Genomic DNA, 19,313 nt, shown 5'->3' on the forward strand with positions numbered 1-19,313 from the left:
GAGTCTGGGATGCACCAGAAACTGTGGGATATCCAGCTTTCTGATGCTGCACATTAATTTATGGGGTGTCATGTAATTTTCAGGCACTGTTGGTGTCTGCTCAGAAAGCACATTTCTCTACTGTGCGGTCTAGGGGAGAAGGTAGATTGTCCTCCCAGAATTGGGGGACATGGACCCAGAGTCAAGAGAGCATGGGGTCTAAATGTGTGTCAAATAAGGTTGGCCCTAAATGAACTGTCTGAAACAAAATGGTCAGAAATCAGCATTTTAAACAATACCTCATATTGTGATTATGTTTCTCTATCCTCAGGTACTTTTTCAGTCTCTATGGATTATTAAAGTAATTTTGTTCACATCCTAAATCATTTGCCTTTTTATTTGTTAAATTGATTTCCGCGCAGTCTCTGCATCTTCACTGAGGTTGTTCATGGGTTCCCCACAGCTTCGGTTCTGATGACAGAAGCTGGACTAAATGGAGACAATATAACATCACAGAGCAATCAAAGTTATGTTTAAACTAATAAAAGCCTAGTGAATATGAATAATAGATTTTTAAGAGGTTAAGGTAGAACTAATTAAGTCAACTTAAGTGTCATTAACTGACAATGAATTGACATTTTAAAGAAAGCAAAAGAACTTAAATAGAACACAAATTGCTTTTTAAGAGAAGTTTACAAGTTGTGAAATTACCCCCAGGGAGTATAAAAGCTAACCATTTGCGAACTAGTAGATGGAAAGCTTTCCTCTTAAACCAATTTGTTTTAGCATAACAAATTTTATTAAAGCTAGAGATACAAAATGAAATGAAATAAAATAAACTCGTTAAAACATTACCAGGCAAGCAGGTCACACTTAACTGCTCACAACTAAATAAAAAAAAAAAAAATTGTAATCTGAAAATCTTGCATTCTTGAAAAGCCACAAGACAGCTCTTTTGTATGTAAAAATTATCAAAATTATCCATAAGCTTCACTTCATGGGATTAATATAAGTTTAAATATGCATAAAAATTACAAAACTGCACAATCCATGGAAAACTTTGTGACAAGAAATATTTATCTTTGACCTTGCATTCTGAGGCTCATCATCCTCTTTACAATAGAAAATTGTGGGATCACGTTGCGTCAGGTCAAGTAAAAATGCACTCTCCTGATTTTTGTTGTTGTTGAAATTTCCCCATACATAATTCTAGAGAGTTGTGGGCTCTTATTTCTTCTAAGAAAGGAACATTTAGAATTCCTTTCAGTGCTGCCTTTCAGTGTTAGCAAAAGGTAAAAATCCAGTTCATTTACTCCTGCAATTTCTTTTCATAGACATGCCTCTGGAATATTAAAAACATATATTGCAAGAACTTGTTATATAAAATAGTTAAATCTCTACACCCAATGTTTATATAGTCATTTTCTAAGAAGCCTTTCTTTTCTCCTTTTTAATGGGCAATTATCTTACATTCCAGTTTTGTTAAGTGGATGTTTGTTAAATCTCATTTTTATATTCATATGTACATTTCTCTGACCCAATACCAATCTTGTTGTGGGCTTTGTGGTAGTGTCACTGAAGACTTGGAAGGCTTCCATACTTTGCACAATTGAGGTGTAATTTATTTCAGATGTTAAAGGAAGTGAAGCCAAAGGCTAGATTCTTTGGAGCCAGAACTCCCATGCCTGTAGTCAATGGAATGATTTGGTTTGTCTGCTTGCCACAGGGCAGTCCATAGAAGTAACAGAGGAATGGACTAAAGCATCCTTTTATTTATTTATTTTTAAGAATTTATTTATTTGAGAGAGAGAACATGCACGTGCAAGAGCGGGGAGAGGGGCAGAGGGAGAGGAGAAGCAGACTCCCACGATCCCAAGGTCATGACCTGAGCTGAAGGCAGGCGCTTAACTGACTGAGCCACCTTTTAAAACATCCTTTTTAAACAGGCCCAGGGCGCCTGGGTGGCTCAGATGGTTAAGCGTCTGCCTTCCGCTCAGGTCATGATCCCAGGGTCCTGGGATGGAGTCCTGTGTCGGGCTCCCCACTCAGCCAGGAGTCTGCTTCTCCTTCTCCCTCTGCCTCTCCCCCTGCTCCTGCTCTCTCTCTCTCTCTCTGTATCTCTGTGTCTCAAATGAATAAATAAAATCTTTAAAAAAATAAATAAACAGGCCCAGTTCATCTAAGTCATTTTTCCAGAAAGTCCTCTAGAACCTGAGAAGGCTAGTACATCATTAACCAGATGTTCAGGTTAAGTCCAGAATAGAGTGAGCTCCGTCGTCTTGGCAGGATCTCGAACAGGTGTGTGGCTGTACGCTCTGATTTGATTGTGGCCAGCTGCTTTATTGAGCGCCAGCTCTTCAGAGACCAGGAGGTGAACTGCTTCCCTTCTCCCTGGGAGGCACCCCATGTGTTTGTTAGGCCATCGGCGTGAATGCAACATAGATGTTAAAGGCTTTAGTCCTCCCTCCACTTCAGGGCTTCCCCTGTCCAGTGCCCCTCCTATTTTCTCACCTTCTTGGCATCCCCTTCTCATCCCTCTATGTCTATTCCAGCTTCTCTAAATACCGAGGAAACTGTCCCAAGGCCAAACCACTAGATCTTCAGCCTAGAAAAACATGGGGTCTCCACTTCTTCCCCAAAGAGAATCATAGATACTAAAGGCCTTAGGATGTCAAGACCTTGATTTATTTGGTTGGGAGGTTGGTGCTGATCAGAGGAGAGGGGTGGAAGGAAGCCACAGAGGACAGTTGTCCTGGTGATCACTCTCTGGGGCAGCCAGGTGGGGACTAACCAGTGCCGACTTTCTTCTCAAGATCAGGAAGGGAGTCCCAGGAGCGCACGGAGGCAGGGGCCCCATGATTAGTTGCCTCTGCTGTGAGTACTTTTATGGGGCAGTGAGGGATGACTAGGCCATGAGGGCCAAGGAATCGCCTTGACCTGATGCTGCCGAATTTTCCACCAGTGTGCCTGACTTTATGTGGGTGGAGTAAAGGTAGTGAGGGGCTTAAACTGTGCCTGATGGTCTGTAGCTTGTTTAAAATAATGGACTCATTAAGGCTGGGAAAGCTGAAATGTAACAAGGGGCTATCCTGGTGATCAAAGATGAGCTGACTTTAGTTCAGGGTGGACTGTTACGTGACCAGTGACAGTAGTGAAATCCCTGGATCCACGGTGGGCTGAACATGTCCAGCTGGACTGCTGCTTTCTGATGGGGATGGGAACTCTAGGACACTGGCGGTGGCTCATATTGTCCCATGGCTTTCCTTCTGCCAGGGAGTCATTATTTCTGTCCTCCTTCCCTGACCAGGTATTGGACTGGATTGAAAACCACGGTGAGGCCTTTCTCAGCAAACACACTGGGGTTGGGAAGTCGCTGCATCGAGCCCGGGCCCTGCAGAAGAGGCACGATGACTTTGAAGAGGTGGCTCAGGTGAGACGCTCTGTGTGGTTGTGTATGTGTGGAATTGGGTGAGGGAAGCCAGGGCCATGGCTTTGGTATTGGGGTTGATAGCCCAGTGGTTTCTGGGTTGCCTTCCTGCCTGATGCAAGGAGACCCTTGTCTGCTCTTGGATCACTAGGTGAGTGATAAATAGACCTTTAGTTTATGGTCTTCAGAGAAAATCTTCCTGCCGGCCTGATCAGTAAATGCCTTGTCCACAAGGTGGTAATGGCAGAAGGAATGGATGTTAGAAACATCAACAGCCCAGAACTACTGCTTATAGTTATCACCAGGGGCAAGTGGGAGCTGAAAATCAGCATTAGCTCTGCTTGCAGAGCTGTGTGTCTTCCAGGACCTGAAGGAGGAGACGGTACCTGTTCACCACATCATGTATCCATAAGGCTGACTGTCCCCAGAGAATATGGCATGATATTCGGTCTTTTAGCTGAGCTCTATACCTGATCCCAAAAGGGCATTTTTATCTAATTACACAAAGGTGCCGTGAGAGACCTTGACCATTTGACTTCATGGTGGAGGGATATAAGAGGGTTTTTTGTTCTGAGCCTGCAACCCCCCAATTTTATCCAAACTCTCTTATATTTCTCTTTTGGGGAGTTCTCTAATGGATCCTGAACATCTTCATCTTCAAGATGAAATACTACTCTGTCCATTTATATTGTCAGACATGATCGGTTTCAGTGGAAACTAAGACCTAGGAATGAAGCAGGGTAGGGGCATCTGCGGGGGCGATCAGTATGGGGCAGGAGGCAGGATGACAAAGCTAGTGTTTGCCACAGCTCTAACCAGGCCTGGCTCCCATCCCACCATGTGGGCAGTCCTCGGGGTGGGTGTCACCCTGGGCATCATGCAGAGAGTGCTACCAGCCCCAGACAGAACTGTGGGTGGGCTGTGGATGTCAAAGGTGAGCCCCTGTCAAAAACCAAAGGAATCTGCTAGAGGACAAGAAAATGGTGGGAGCAAAGTACATCTCTAAGGAAGCTGCAAGTAGGTGCTGGGAAGTGAGAGGCCGGGCAGGTGCCAGAAAGACTGAGTCACCAGTGACCTCAAGCTGGGAATCCAGATGGATTAGACCCAACCTATGCAATAAAGAAAGCCTCATATAGAATCTTTGTGCACAGTTGGTGGGAATGTAAAGTGATGGAGTCATTGTATGGCAATTCCTCAAAAAATTAAACATAGAATTACCATATGATTCAGCAACCCTACTTCTACATATATACTCAAAAGAATTAAAAGCTGGGATGTGAAAAGATTCTTGTATACTCATGTTCATAGCAGCATTATTCACAATAGCCAAAAGATGGAAGCAACACAAGTGTCCGGATGAAAGGATAAAGAAAACGGGGTCTATACAAACAATGGAATATTATTTGACCTCAAAAAGGAAGGAAATCTGACAACATGCTACAATATGGATGAATCTTGAAGACATTATGCTATGTGAAATAAGTCAGTTTTGAAAGGACAAATAGGAGTCCACTTATATGAAGACCAAGAGTAGTCCTATCCATAGAGACAGAAAGTCGAATGATGGTTGCCAGGGGCTGGGGCAAGGGAGGGAGTAGGGAGTTATTATTGAATGGGTACAAGAGTTTCACCTTTACAAGATAAAGAGTTCTGGAGATGGATGGTGGTGGTGGTTGCACAGCAATTTGAATTTATTTAATGCCACTGAACTTAAAGAGTTTTTTTACACTATGTATATTTTACTACCATCACAAGAACAAAAAAGCAAGCCTCATCCATACAAAGACCTTCTGCAGAATGGGCTGGATCATGCCAATGTAATATAGACATGGGCCAAATAGGCTTCTGGATGTAGCACAGGCCCAAAATATCTTTGTGTCCAGACATCCTGGGTGCTTCTGCTATCTGTCAGGGGACAAAGGATTGGAGAGGGCCACATCGACTCCCTGTCTGCTGAGAGGGGGCGTTGTGGAATCTGGGGCGGTCTCTTGGAATGGAGCCATCCCATAGCTGTGGTGTTCTTGCCCTTTGGCTATCCTGTGGCTCAGCCCTTCCTCACTCAGAAAGGACGTCCCCAGAGCCACCTACAGCCCTGAGCCAGCCAGCCCCCCTCTCCCCATTCCTGCTGCAACCTCAGAGGCAATGTCAGCCTTGGTTATAGGCCCTTGAGGGAGCTATTGTTTTGTGCGTTGTTTCAACTGAGAAAGCCTGGTTGCCACCTGAACTCTAACCCCACTTCTCCCAGTTGCTCCCCTACCTTCTTGCTGATGCCTGATAAGCCTTTCACATGGAACAGTGCCTTTCAATCAGTAGCAGAGACACATTCACTTAAATTCGTACTAAAGAAAGAATGGACACATTTTTGAGAGCCTGTGGTTCCATTATGTATTTTATCTCCCACCAATCCTGAATGATGGGTAGTATTAGCCTTGTTTTATAGAATATGATGCTAAAGCTCAGAAAATTCTTCAGTGTGCCCAAATCGTCTGGTTTGTCAGTGGCTCTGCTAGGATTCAAACTCAGTCTGTCTGACCTCAGAGTCATGTTTTTACCCTAACTTCATGCTGCCCTTCCTTATGGAAGTATAGGACCTGAGTGTAAAATTCATTTCCAAGTGCCAGTTTGCTCATGAAAAGTACACAACAAAGAGCAAGAGTTGGGGGCAGGGGGGAGGAGATGCTGCTGTGGCCATTCCATTTGACATAACATTACAACTCTTCCCAATCTCTTGCTATAATCCACTTCTCCCTGTCCCTGCTTTCAGATAAGACAGTGTCTTTCTTAGGAGAAAGAATTCTGCCTTCTAAAAGGCTTATGCTTTTCAAAGTATTCCCCTCGGAAAGAGGACAGATGTGGACAACAAAGGGCACACGTAAGCATGGGCCATGAAGTTGCCATATTGCCCTGCAAATCGGTCTTTAGAGATGAATCTCATAGTCTGGTAATAAATCCTGTTTTGTCTTCTCATCCCTACTCTGGGGAAGGGTGTGGGCAGTGGAGCTCCCTAGCATCCTGGAATTGGTAGTCCACATTGGAAAATCAACTTGACTGTGGCCAAGGCAGATGGACTAGCAGCAGCCTCAGATCTGCTTTGTTCTGTGCAATGGGATCATCACGCTCAAGTGGTGAGAAAGGAGATAATCCAGGCAGGGAAGGGCGTGCTCTCTCTCTCTCTCTTGCTTCTGTTCTCAATTAGGTGAGGGCCACTGGGAGGGGAGGAGTGGATTTAATCAGGATTGGACAATTCTTGAGTCAGAGATCAATGCTGCAGAGCCAAAGCATGCAAACTTGTTGCTTGTTGTTTGGGGTTGCTGGTTAAGAGATCTAGTCAGAAAAGACATCACAAATGGTGAGAAGTAGGAGGTTGGGGGGGTGGTGGTCACTTGTTACCAGCACTACAGAGGGTCATGATTCAGTGAAAGAATCTCTTTTAATGCCATGATTTTATGGTTCTTTGACCTGAGGCTGATAGGAGAAGGAAATTCTGAGCACCCGTTCTCATATTCAAGTTAAAAAATTGTCTTGAATCAAAGCAGGAAGGGAGCTGTTGCACCTGTTGCATCCCTGGGACGCTGCCCTTCTACAGGGAAGAGCAAGCGTTCCAGCAGAGAAAAGGGCTACGCACAGGGAGAGGCCCAAGGGCAGTGTGAACTCATGGAACAAATACACCTCTACTTTGGAGATCATGTAAAGACATTGAAGACAATAGTAGAAATATCAAATATATCTGGGAAGAATTAATGTAGCAAACCATGACCTTACATTTTGTGTTTATTAGCTCTTGAACACATTTTAAACAAATCAATGGTCATTTGAAGGAAATGAAGTATTTATGGTCCTCAGTTCATCCTGCAGATGGCACTCTTCGAATAGTCTACCTGGAAGCTGAGCTGAATGGGAAGGGAGCCACTTACCGCTTGGCAGAGGAGGCTCCTGACAGGCAGCTGGGGATAGTCTGGGGCCACGTACGCACCAGGGGGTCTGTCTCTATCAATATTTCTAGTCCAAGTTACTGAGATTCTCTGTGCTCAAATAGAAGACCTGGGGACTAGCGGGAACCCTTCTGGTCCTGGTAGATACTTTATTCAAGTTGCCTATAAACTCATCACATGACTCGGGATATAGAGTAAATCAGATTTTAAAAGACACATTATATATTTATATATTTTTTGTGGCACGGTAGTTGTTATCAGGAGTATAAACAAGCATAAGATAGAGTTGCTGCCCGTCGCATCCTGTCAGCGGTACATGTGTCCACATCTTGCCCAGGAGGTAGTATGGGGTATGGTACTGTTATTTTGTCCTGAGATATTTGCTGTCACTCAGAAGGGAAGTCCTCAAGTGCCTGTGTTTTAGATAGCAGCTGTGCCTGCTCTGTGCGTGGTCTGCTTTATGACCTCATTATCTGGAATGCCAGACTTTCTGTAAGCTAGCTTAGTAAAAAAATTAGCAATCGTTTGCACTCAAATATACATTATCTAAAATCTCAAAGCACCAAATCACATTTAAACAGCTAAGCATATTAAATAGCATTTGTGTAACATTTTTGAAAGAACAGACCATCTAAAGAAAGATTTAAAGAAATATAAAAACATAGGCACAATTAAGCACTTCATTCAATAATCTCTGGTTAGTTGTTTATCTGACTCTTGCTTTTTTCCCAAACTTGAATAGAAAACACTTTAAAAAATTCATTCTGAGTCTTGGGGTCAAAATAGGCAAAAATGGGGGCACCTGGGTGGTTCAGTCGTTGAGCATCTGTCTTCGGCTCAGGTCATGATCCCAGGATCCTGGGATCGAGCCCCACGTCGGGCTCCCTGCTCAGTGGGAAGCCTGCTTCTCCCTCTCCCACTCCCCCTACTTGTGTTCCCTCTCTTGCTGGGTCTCTCTCTGTCAAATAAATAAATAAAATATTTTTTAAAAAAGTAGGCAAAAATGGAAGGGAAACATTTTAGTGGACCTATCATTGACCTTACCCATCAAAGATCTTCAAAGTATAATCAGCTAACTTACTAGAGCTCCAAGGGCAAGTAGAATAGGGAATCCATAGGGGTAGAAAGTCCCTGCCCTCAGAGTCAGACAGTAGTACTCATCAGTTCCCAAGCCCATCAAGTCTGTGTTGGGCACCTTGAGAAATTAAAGAGATAGAACAATTTCCATCTTGAGGAAATCATGATCCAAAGAGAAACATGCATTAAATATATTCTAACCCTCTAAGAAGTCCCATAGTTTGAAAGGAAGTCTAATCTTTATTCTTTCAGGGTTTTCAAGGAGCATTTCCAGCAAAACCAAGATAAACCATTAGTTCATTTGGTGGTCCAATAAATATGCCTGTCTAGGGGATGGTGTAGTGATCTTTGGAGTAAGTTCCATCTTTCTTTTCATGCCTGAGATGGTGACCAATTATAGCACTGCAAATGCAAGCAGAAGGAAAAGGTGGGAAAGCTTCAATAGATGCTTTTTCACACTCCAGCTTCTTAGAGAGGATAAAACTTTCTTCAGCAGGATGAAAAAAATAGTGAGGAAGAAAGCCAGGAAAATGCAGAGAAATTAATGTCACGAAGTGGGCAAGTGGAAGAACGTGAAATAGCAGAGAAATGAAGGACAGTCTTACCCTTTGGATCTTGCATGACATTCGTCCCATTTGAGTGGATTCAGGACATTTCCCTCCATGGAGCACCAGGGAAAAGTTGCATGAGCTGAGGGGAGGGCTCTTGGGACCACTCTCAGGAAGAAGAAAGGTTATATTGTGGATAATTCCCAACCATGGGTTTTGAAGGTCACTTTATATACACTTGATGTGGAAATTGAGAGGGAGCCAATATCCAAGATATTATAGAAAGCCTACCAAGAACTTCTTATCAAGACCATGAATTGTCCCTCACTTCTGCTTCCTGTGTGGAACAAATGGCACATTCAGAAGAAATTGAGACTGCATTCCTAATGACTTTAGGTTCTGGGGAGCAAACTGAAAGACTCAAAAGCACAGGTGGCGTTCTTATCTCTTGTTCCATGTGGGCAGGGACTATGGAAAAGAGGGGAGGCATTGAAAAACAAATGGCTGCCTATGTAGATGGTGTTTTCAGAAGTGTTCTGGAGTATACCCTACAAAGCCAGGATGATGGACTTCTGGTAAGGGGAGAGTGCATCTCATAAAGATTGGGGAAGATTTGGCAGAAAGCTTTGCTGATCTATCTAGAAAGACTGAAGTGAAATTTGAAGTGGAAGGAGAAAATTATCCTAATAAAGCCAAAACCAGATATGTGGGGTGCCATAGAGGTGGCATAGAAAGAAGCACCTTGTGAAGGAGATGCCCTTAGGTCACCTTAGGTAGGAAAATACAAATACAATTGCCTGCAATATGTATATATACACACACACATATATACATATATATTATTGTAATATGTATATGCAATATATATGTGTACTTATGTACTTAAATTTTAATACCAGAATACAAATACAAAACATTCCTGAGACTTTAGGGTGTTGAGCTCATAACTAGAAAATGGTGAGACAAGAGGACTTTTTGTTTAAAGGACTCATTCTAATAGGAGGGATGAAGGTATATCAGAAAGGATCCCATCAGTATGAGACTACAAACCTGAGGGTAGTAAACAATATGGACTATAGAGCGGTAAGAAGAAGAAAAAACTGACTGCTAGAGAGGACCATGGTCTGCTCCATCACATGGAGGATATGGGAAATGCTGTTCTAATATGATTTCACTTCTGGTTCAAGGGAAGCTATGGTGGTGATGACAGTCCTTAAATTTCCTGCCATCTGTAAAGTTGGTGACACTGTAAATAAACATCTATATGTTGTTGAGAGTGGAGGATTCTACATGAGAGAGAGCAAATCATTGTAGAAAAGCTCAAAGGAGTATAGGTTGTGTCTAGACTCTCAAGAACATTGACCTTTAGATGAAAGGGTTTAGACTTTGCTTTTAAAGTGGAAATAGTAAAGCCTTCTGAGTAATGATATAAATTTAAATACAGTTGACCCTTGAATAACACAGGGGGTTAGGCACCAAAGCTCATGTAGTCAAAAATCTACATATAACTTTTGACTCCTCAAAAACTAACTGCCTATAGCCTGCTGTTGACCAGAAGACTTACTGATAATATAAAGTCAGTTAACACATATTTTTATGTTATATGTATTATGTACTATGTTCTTTTTTTTTTTCTTTAAGATTTTATTTATTTGCCAGAGAGAGAAACAAGCAGGGGGAGTGGGAGAGGGAGAGGCAGGCTTCTTGCAGAGCAGGGAGTCCGATGCGGGGCTCGATCCCAGGACCGTGGGATCATGACCTGAGCCGAAGGCAGACACTTAATGACTGAGCCACCCAGGTGCCCCTGTGTGTTATGTTCTTACAATAAAGTAGGCTAGAGAAAAGAAAATGTTAAGAAAACCATAAGGAAGAGAAAATACATTTATAGGACTCTACTATATTTTTCCAAAAAAAAAAAAAACCCACATATAAATAGACCTGCACAGTTCAAGTTCATTGTTCATCAATGATCAAGTGTATAATCACTAAACCAGAGAAGTAAGGATTTCTCTATCTACTGGCTATTTAAATCACATGTATTGTGCCTAATTTGAGAAAATATGTATTCAAAAGGATATTGGCAAACTGTACTTGATTGTCAGAAGACTGCTAGGATAGTGAAATCCAAGTAACTGGATATATTCTGTTTTGAGTAAATAATGTTTTATGGAAGGCAGGGGGATAGGCTTGATAATTGAAGGCTTCTGGTAGAAGAAGTAAGGGTGGAAGGGATAGTGAAGCCAGTTTTAGTTTAATTCAGGTGTAACTTCTAACCCATGGTTGATTTTTTTATGAGCTGTCCAAAATGAGAATGAAATACCTTGTGATGTCTTGTGCTTCTTATCACTGGAGGTTTTCTGGTAGAGGTGACACTTTATTCCCTTAGGATATAAACATCCTCAAGTCTTTCCTATCTTAAAAATGAACAAACAAAAAATAAATAAAAAGAAACTTAGACTACCTTTTCTGGTAGTTTAGACTACTTCCCTGGTGTTTCTCCTTTCCTTCATAGCCCAGGTGTTTGAGACAAGAGTCTTTATTTGCCATCTCTACTTCCTAGATGCACTTTGACCCCTGCCATTGGACTTCTGTTCCCTCTGGGCAACTGAGGTTAATCTTACCGAAGTCTTCAACTGGGCTTTTTTCTTGCTAAATCCAAAGGACACTTTTCAGATATTAATTGGTTTTGGGAAGCATTTGATCCTAGCGGCAATTTCCTCCTTTTTAAATTCTCCTCTCCCAGCCTTCCATGACACCATGCTCTCTTGGTTTCCTTATGTCTTTCTGGCTGGTCCTTCTCAGACTCTTCTCCGTTTTCCCAAGGATTTCCTCAGACTGTCTCTTCTCACTGTACACTCCAGACACGATTTTATACTCTTTCCTAGCCTCAACTGCCACCGTTAGTCTGATGGCTCTGAAATCCATGTCTTATCTCTGATCTCACCCCTGCGCAACCTATTCCTAAACCCATTGACTCTCTGGATACCTCCACTTCGATTTCTCAGAGGATTCTCAAAACCAGTATATCCAAAATTTATTTTATCATTTTCCACCCCTTCCAGGTGTAGTCTTCCTCCTGTATCCCCCACGCCAGTGAAGGACACCATCCACCCAGTTGCTCGAGCCAGACACTTGGGAATCATTCTTGACTTCTGCTTTGCCCTCACCCCTCATGTGTCCTTTGCAAAGTCCTACTAATGCTACTACCTCTTTATGTGTCCCTTTCCTTTCATCTCCATTGCCACTGCCTGAGATCACAGTCTCATTATCTCTTCTTTGGTTTGTCACACTATCCTCCTGTTTTCCCTAATTCGTCATAGTCTTCTTAAATCCTTCCCCACACTGCCGTAAGAGTGGTTTTCCTGAAATGCACATCTCATCATGCTATTCCATCAGTTATGGAACCCGTAGATGGCTTCCCATTAGGATAAAGTTCAAACTATTGATATCGTAAACCTTTTATCACCTGGCTACTGCCTCTCTGGCTTTCTCTCTTATCCATAATGTGCTCCCTCTACCCCCCACCCCCCATACTCCTGCTGTCCCGGTTTGTACCTGAACATGCCATGCTCTCAAGTGCAGTCCTGTCTGCTCTTTCATCATTCCCATTTATTTAAGTCTGACCACCCCTGGCCAGCTTCTGTTCATCTTGAAACACTCATCTCAAGTATCATCTCTTCTTGGAAGAAGTGGTCTCCATGGTTTGGTTGAATGCCCCTTTTCTAGGCATCCACTTATTTTGGCCACATCCCTGTCATGGTAGTTAGCATGCAGTGTCATCATTAATTTTATGCCAGCCTCACTCCCCAGCTGGACTGTGACTTCCTTAGAGCATGAATTTTGTCTCATTAGTCTTTTGATCTCAATGCCTAGCACAGTGAGCCTAACATGCAATTGGCACTTGAAAAAGTAAATGAATGGTACAGAGAGGATTTCTTTGTGGGATGGATATCAGGTCAGATTATCTCTGAGATCCCTTCTAATTCTAAGAATAATAAATGGAAGAGAAGTAGATTAGATGAATATTCATAAGAACGCAGGCCCCAGAACCATATAGCCTGGGGCCTAAGTGAGAGCCACCCTGTTAGAATTAGTGAGATTGCACTGAACTGAGGTCAACCTGGACAGCCCTGCCCAGGATCTGACACTTGGGAAGAAGCATTTTTTGAGTCATTATTTGGAGTGAGGTTTTTGGACTCTTCCGTGTTTTTTTTTTTTTCATTGAAAAAATACTAAAAAATAATTTCAGTTGAAGTCCTAGGAAACCAATCTTGACAAGAGGAAATGGTAATCCTTACTCTGTGCATTTCCCCAGCCCCACTAAGTTTCCGTGATTTTTCCAGCTGGGATAGCTACCATCATACTGTACCGTTAACCCTCTTTTTCTGCTACCTTATATGTAGTGAAGTTATTTATCTCTTACAAAAATTCTCTTTTTTGAGAAATGAATAATATTGGCCTTTCCCAAAAGGATTTTAAAGGCAAAAACAAAAACCCAAAAAGTAAATTAGACAAAAGAATTATACTGTATACCAATTTTATGTTCAGTATATTGATTCTAAGTCCAAGATAGCTCATCTAGTCATACTTCTTTTGATTCAGTGTATCATGTTCATTGATAGATATTTTTTGCTTCTCCCTATTGAAGAGACCCTAATACCAACAACAATAACGATAGTAGCATGACACTTACTGAGTACTTTCTGTGTGCTGGACACTGTTGTATTTTTCCTATATTAACTCACTTAATCCTCATAACATCAATGAGTTAGGTGTTTCTTTTTTCAATATTTTTTATTCAAGTATGATTAACATGCAATCTTAAATTAGTTTCAGGTGTACAATATGATAATTCAGCCATTCTATACATTTCTCAGTGCTCATCAATATAAGTGTTCTATTAATCCCTTTATCTATTGTACCCATCCCCCCCACTCACCTCCCCTCTAGCAACCACCTGTTTATTCTCTGTATTTAAGAGTTCATTTTTTTGTCTCTTTTTCTCTTTGTTCATTTATTTTATTTCTTAAATTCTACATATAAGTGAAATCATATGGTATTTGTCTATCCCTGACTGACTTCTCTCACTTAAGCATTATAACTTCTAGGTTCATCCATGTTGTTGCAAATGGCAAGATTTCATTCTTTTTGATGGCTGAGTAATATTCCATTATATGTATATTATATATAATATTACATATTAATATTCCACTAAGAACCTTTACTATATATTTTTCAATATATATTAATATTCCTTTATACATAAACACACACTCATGTGCACACACACACATACACACCACATCATCTTTATCCACTCCTCTATCAATGGACACTTGGGTTTGGGTTGCTTCCATATTTTGGCTATTATAAATAATGCTCCAATAAACATAGCAATACAAATATCTTTTTGAATTAGTGTTTTTGTATTCTTTGGGTAAATACCCAGTAGTAGAATTACTGGATCATATGGTAGTTCTACTTTTAATTTTTTGAGGAGCCTCCACACTATTTTTCCATAGTGGCTACAGCACTGTGGTAGAAATGGTTGCATTCCTACCAACAGTACATGAGGGTTCCTTTTTCTTCATATCCTTGCCAACATTTCTCATGTTTTTTATTTTAACCATTCTGATAGTTATAAAGTGATATCTCATTGTGGTTTTAATTTGCATTTCCCTGGTGACTAATGATATTGGGTATCTTTTCATATGTCTGTTGGTCATTTGTATATCTTCTTTGGGAAAATGTTTAGGTCCTCTGCTCATTTTTTAATTGGATTATTTGGTTTATTGGTTTATTGGTTGAGTTGTATAAGTTCTTTATATATTTTGGATATTAACTCCTCATTGGATATATAATTTGCAAATATCTTCTGCCATTCAGTAGGTTGCTTTTTTGTTTTGTTGATGGTTTCCTTTACTGTGCAAAGCCTTTTATTTTGGTGTCGTACCAATAGTTTAATTTTGCTTTTGTTTCCCTTACCTGAGGAAACATGTCTAGAAAAATGTTTCTATGGCCAGTGTCAAAGAAATTACTGCCTATGATTTCTTCTAAGAGTTTTATGGTTTCAGGTCTCACATATAGGTTTTTAAACCATTTTGAGTTTATTTTTGTATATGGTATAAGGAAGTGGTCCAGTTTCTTTCTTTTGCATGTAGCTGTCCAGTTTTCCCAGCACCATTTGTTGAAGAATGTCTTTTCCCTATTGTATATTCTTTCCTCTTTTATCATAGATTAATTGACTGTATAAGTGTGGGTTTATTTATGGACTTTCTATTCTGTTCCATGCATCTATGTGTCTGTTTTTATGCCAATACCATACTGTTTTGATTGCTACAGCTTTGTAGTCTATCTTGAAATCTGGGATTGTGTTACCTCCAGCTTTGTACTTGAGTTAGGGAATTCTACATTTACAAATAAGAAATCTGAGGCAAAGAGGTTGAATGATTAGCACAAGTTGGCAGAGCTAGGAAATGGTGGAGCTGGGATTCAAGCCCTGGTAGTCTAGCTTGAGAGTCCAGGCTCTCAACCACCTTGCCGTAGACTCTCTCAATTCACAAGAACTTTAGATGTCTCTGGGATGAGGCCTGGCAGGGTCCACCCTAGAACCAGTTCCTAGTCCTCTCTCGATGTGTGTATCTGGGTAATCCCTCAGATAGCTACATGTTGGTACTATGGCCACAAGACTGCTGAGTGACACTTTTTCCCTCCTTTTGTCTAAGATTTCCCTTGGATTCTAGGACCACCTTCATGATCCTCTATGACATCTTTTTAGTCCAAAGGGTCTGTGTGACCCTAGACCCTTGGAAACCCTATGACTCCCTTTCACCTTTCTCTGCCTGTTCTCTGGCTTGTGTGGAACACATGTACCAATGGTTGGTGCCTATTTAACAATTAACTTGGCCAGGATCTGGCCTGAGTCTTCATTTCCATTTTCCAGCACAACCTGGTGGACGATGCTTGACCAACCTAGGAGATTATTTTGTTTCTTTCCTTTTCACCTTTTGCTAGGAGCAGGCTATCACTAACTAAATTTACTAGTTTCCCAAATCTCTTCCCCTTGATAGCTCCCTAAGCCCGTTTGAGAGTTCCCTCTCAGCTGTGACTTCCTATCTGTTGGGACATAGGGTATAGGAAGAAAAGCACAGCATTTGGAATCAACCTGTTCTTTCATTTTATTGGTCTTGGGCCAGTCACTTTATTTCCCTGAGCCTAAGTGTCCTTCTCTAAACTGGAGATAGGGACACCTACCCTGAAAAGTGATGTGACAGTTAGAAATAACATATGGAAAGTGCCTAATAGAGAATTTGGTTCATAGGAGGTGCTTGATGAATAGTGGCCTCTGTGGCAGCAGTGGCGGCCATGGGATGGTGGTGATAGAATACGTCTAAGCCCCACTCTCTTCCAGGCTAAGTTATCAAATACCCTGCTGTCATCTCTCAACACTCAGCTTGGTGTGGGCTGCTTAACTATGTTAGAAAGAGTAGGTCTGTTCCCTTTTGTATATTCTTATCTCCTTTATCATAGACTAATTGACCGTATAAGTATGGATTTATTTCTGGACTCTCTATTTTGTTCCCTGCATCTGTGTGTCTGTTTTTTAGGCCACTTCCATACTGTGCCATACAGTATGCTATACAGGTGCCAAGGGGACAGATCAGCTATGGGTACTTAGAAGCCTGACCCTCAGGTTAAACACTATGGAAGAAATGGCCATCTAATTTGACCAGTTGGAAGCAAATGAAATAATGGTACATTCTGCCTGGGGGCAGTAGATCCTGGATACCCAGCACTGGGCATCCAGGAGCGAATGTGTTCAGGGATACAAGGAGAAGAATGGGCAATTTGCATGTGGGAAGGCTCTTAATGGATAGCAAGGTTCCAGCCACTGGGCTGCAAGTCAGAGGCAGGGTTCCTGGGACATCAGGTAAGGAAGGACTGATTCTTAGGGACAGGATCAAAACTGGGCAGCAGGGCAGGGCTGGATGGTTGCCAAGGGGACCTGATGTGGAGGTCTATTGGTGAGATGTGTGTTTCCATTTGATTTCTGAAACTGGGCTGGAGCTGAGCCTGCCACAGGGCCCCAGAAAAGGGAGAAGGAAGAAAAGAGAGTCTGGGCACCAAATGAGAGCACTCTCCACTCTAGAGAATTCTCGGACTCAATTTCCTCCTTAGAAGGGTATCAAGAGTGTAACCACTAGAGTTTCACAATGTGACAACATATTTACCATGCACAGCGAGAATAACATACGGATGGGAAGAATAAAGCTATTGTCTCTCAGAAAGCATTGACACGGTTTAGAAAGGAAACAGGGAAGGCTGTTCCAGAGGAAAGCTCTCCCGTCTGCCCAGTATTGATTCTGAAAGCAAACCATTTATTACCGTGTCTTCCAATAATTAATTTCAGCACAGGTCAACCTGCCCAGGTGAAGAGAAACCAAATTGATTTCCTTTCTCTTCCCTCTTCTTTCCATTTCTGTGACACACTGAGTAGCATGGGCTTCAGGAGTGTGCTTGCCCCCCTAGAAGCCAGCGCTGGCTGGGCTGAAAGCTAGAGGGAGCGCTGATGGATTTGCATACAGGGGCATAAAAATATTTTGAAAACTATTTGCAAGGTTTTAAACCTGTGCTATAAAGTCAAGCATACAAGAACGAGTAATAATAAGAAATGCCATTTATTTAACACATGCTTTACAAGGAATATCTCATTTAGACTTTTTTTTTTTAAAGATTTCATTTATTTATTGGTCAGAGAGAGAGAGAGAGAGTGCACAAGCAGGGGGAGCAGCAGAGGGAGAGGGAGAAGCAGGCTCCCCTCTGAGCAAGGAGCCTGATGTGGGACTCGATTCCAGGACCCTGGGATCATTACCTGAGCTGAAGGCAGACACTTAACTGACTGAGCCACCCAGACGTCCCACTCTCATTTAATCTTTGAAACCACCCTTTGGAGTAGGTGTTAATTTATCCTCATTTTCCAGATGAATAATCAGACCCAGAGAGGATCATTCAAGTGCATGAAGCAAGATTTGAACCCAGGCGGGCTGACTTCTAGCACACATGCATTCAGAGTAATGGGAAAAGACTGAGCTTATTCAACAGTATTTTGGGGAGTTTTTTCCGAACAAAGTTTCTATTTTATTTTTATTTATATTCTTTATTTTTAATTACAAAATTACACATATTCAATATAGAAAAGCAGACAAGCAAATAGGAGCAAAAATAATCCACCCACTCAGTTGTCTAACAGTTGCTAATACGTTGGTGTTTATTCTCCCAGGTATTTTTCTCTATATGTACATGGGTATATTGATCTCACCGGCTTTTCTCACTTAAGGATATATCCATAGTAACAGATACAGTGTTATCTATTGCTATGGTGTTGCAGATTACCATGGTAATCTATAATGTTATTTTTTTGTGTGTAAAGTCTCTAATATGAAGACTTCTTACTCTTTCCCAGAGTCTGGTAATTTATAATTATAGGCTATTAAAACCAGGTACAATTATAAATATGTAAAGAGAAGCAAAATAAGCATTGAAAATGGAGGGCTGGGTTTAAGCCAAGGATTCAGAATCTTTTCCCAAGAGAAAGATTCAGAAAATGGCAGTTTATAAATGCCCTCCAAGTCTTTCCTGTTCCCCACAGTAGGTGCACGGAAACTGCAATGCTGTGGGGACTCTCTGGGTCCCGGCTGGGGTGGAGCCGAGTGACTCAGGTGGTGGCGGGAGCGGTGGTAGTGGGGAGTGCTTCAAGACAGTAGCCTTTGCAGGCTCTTTCCTCCTTCTCTTCCTCTTTCTTTCTCCTTCTTTCTCCCCTTCTCCTCCTCCTCTACTTTTTTCCCTTCATGTCTGTCCCATCTTCTCTGGGGACGTCCTTTTCTGGAATAGGGACTCAGTCAGGGTCCAGGATAGAGCGCTCAGCTCTGGTCCAAGTGTATTTCAGGTGAGCAGTGTTTTCCAGAGCCCCTGAGAGCTCCCTGGTGTGAATGCTCCCCTGCTGTGGCATTTGGGATTTTGGAGCAAATCAGCAGTGTCTGGGCTGAAGGGTAAGGACTTTGGAGAACTTGCTGGTAGATGAAGCAGCTGGGACAGATGACGAGTGCCAGGAGCCAGCACCTAAGCACCCCCGAAGGGCTTCAGGCTGTATCTGATACAAACCAGAAAATAAAACACATATCACCAACGAGAACAACCCACCAAGCAGATATGTCTTTTTTTTTTTTTCCTCTGCCAGTGAGCAACCGGAGGCATCTTCATGAACTAATTTTGTTTGGAATACATTTTTAACAGGAGAAAAGCCCACTGCCAAGTTCTGGCAGGAACAAAGCATTACATCTGAGTTATTCC

At 41.8% G+C, this 19,313-nt stretch overlaps 1 protein-coding gene across 22 annotated transcripts in view; it reads left to right on the forward strand.

Moving 5' to 3' along the window:
- Nucleotides 1–19,313, forward strand: part of KALRN (kalirin RhoGEF kinase) — a 647,217-nt gene that overhangs the window by 295,364 nt on the left and 332,540 nt on the right. For all 22 annotated transcript variants that reach the window (XM_073894515.1, XM_073894519.1, XM_073894546.1 and 19 more), the window contains exon 10: nucleotides 3,287–3,409. In XM_073894515.1, the coding sequence (XP_073750616.1) occupies nucleotides 3,287–3,409 (123 nt within the window). The remainder of the gene's footprint in view (nucleotides 1–3,286; nucleotides 3,410–19,313) is intronic.

The sequence above is a fragment of the Callorhinus ursinus genome, unplaced genomic scaffold (assembly GCF_003265705.2).
Source record: "Callorhinus ursinus isolate GAN/ISIS: 27379988/994484 unplaced genomic scaffold, GSC_fseal_2.0 scaffold1, whole genome shotgun sequence".
NCBI lineage: Eukaryota > Metazoa > Chordata > Mammalia > Carnivora > Otariidae > Callorhinus > Callorhinus ursinus.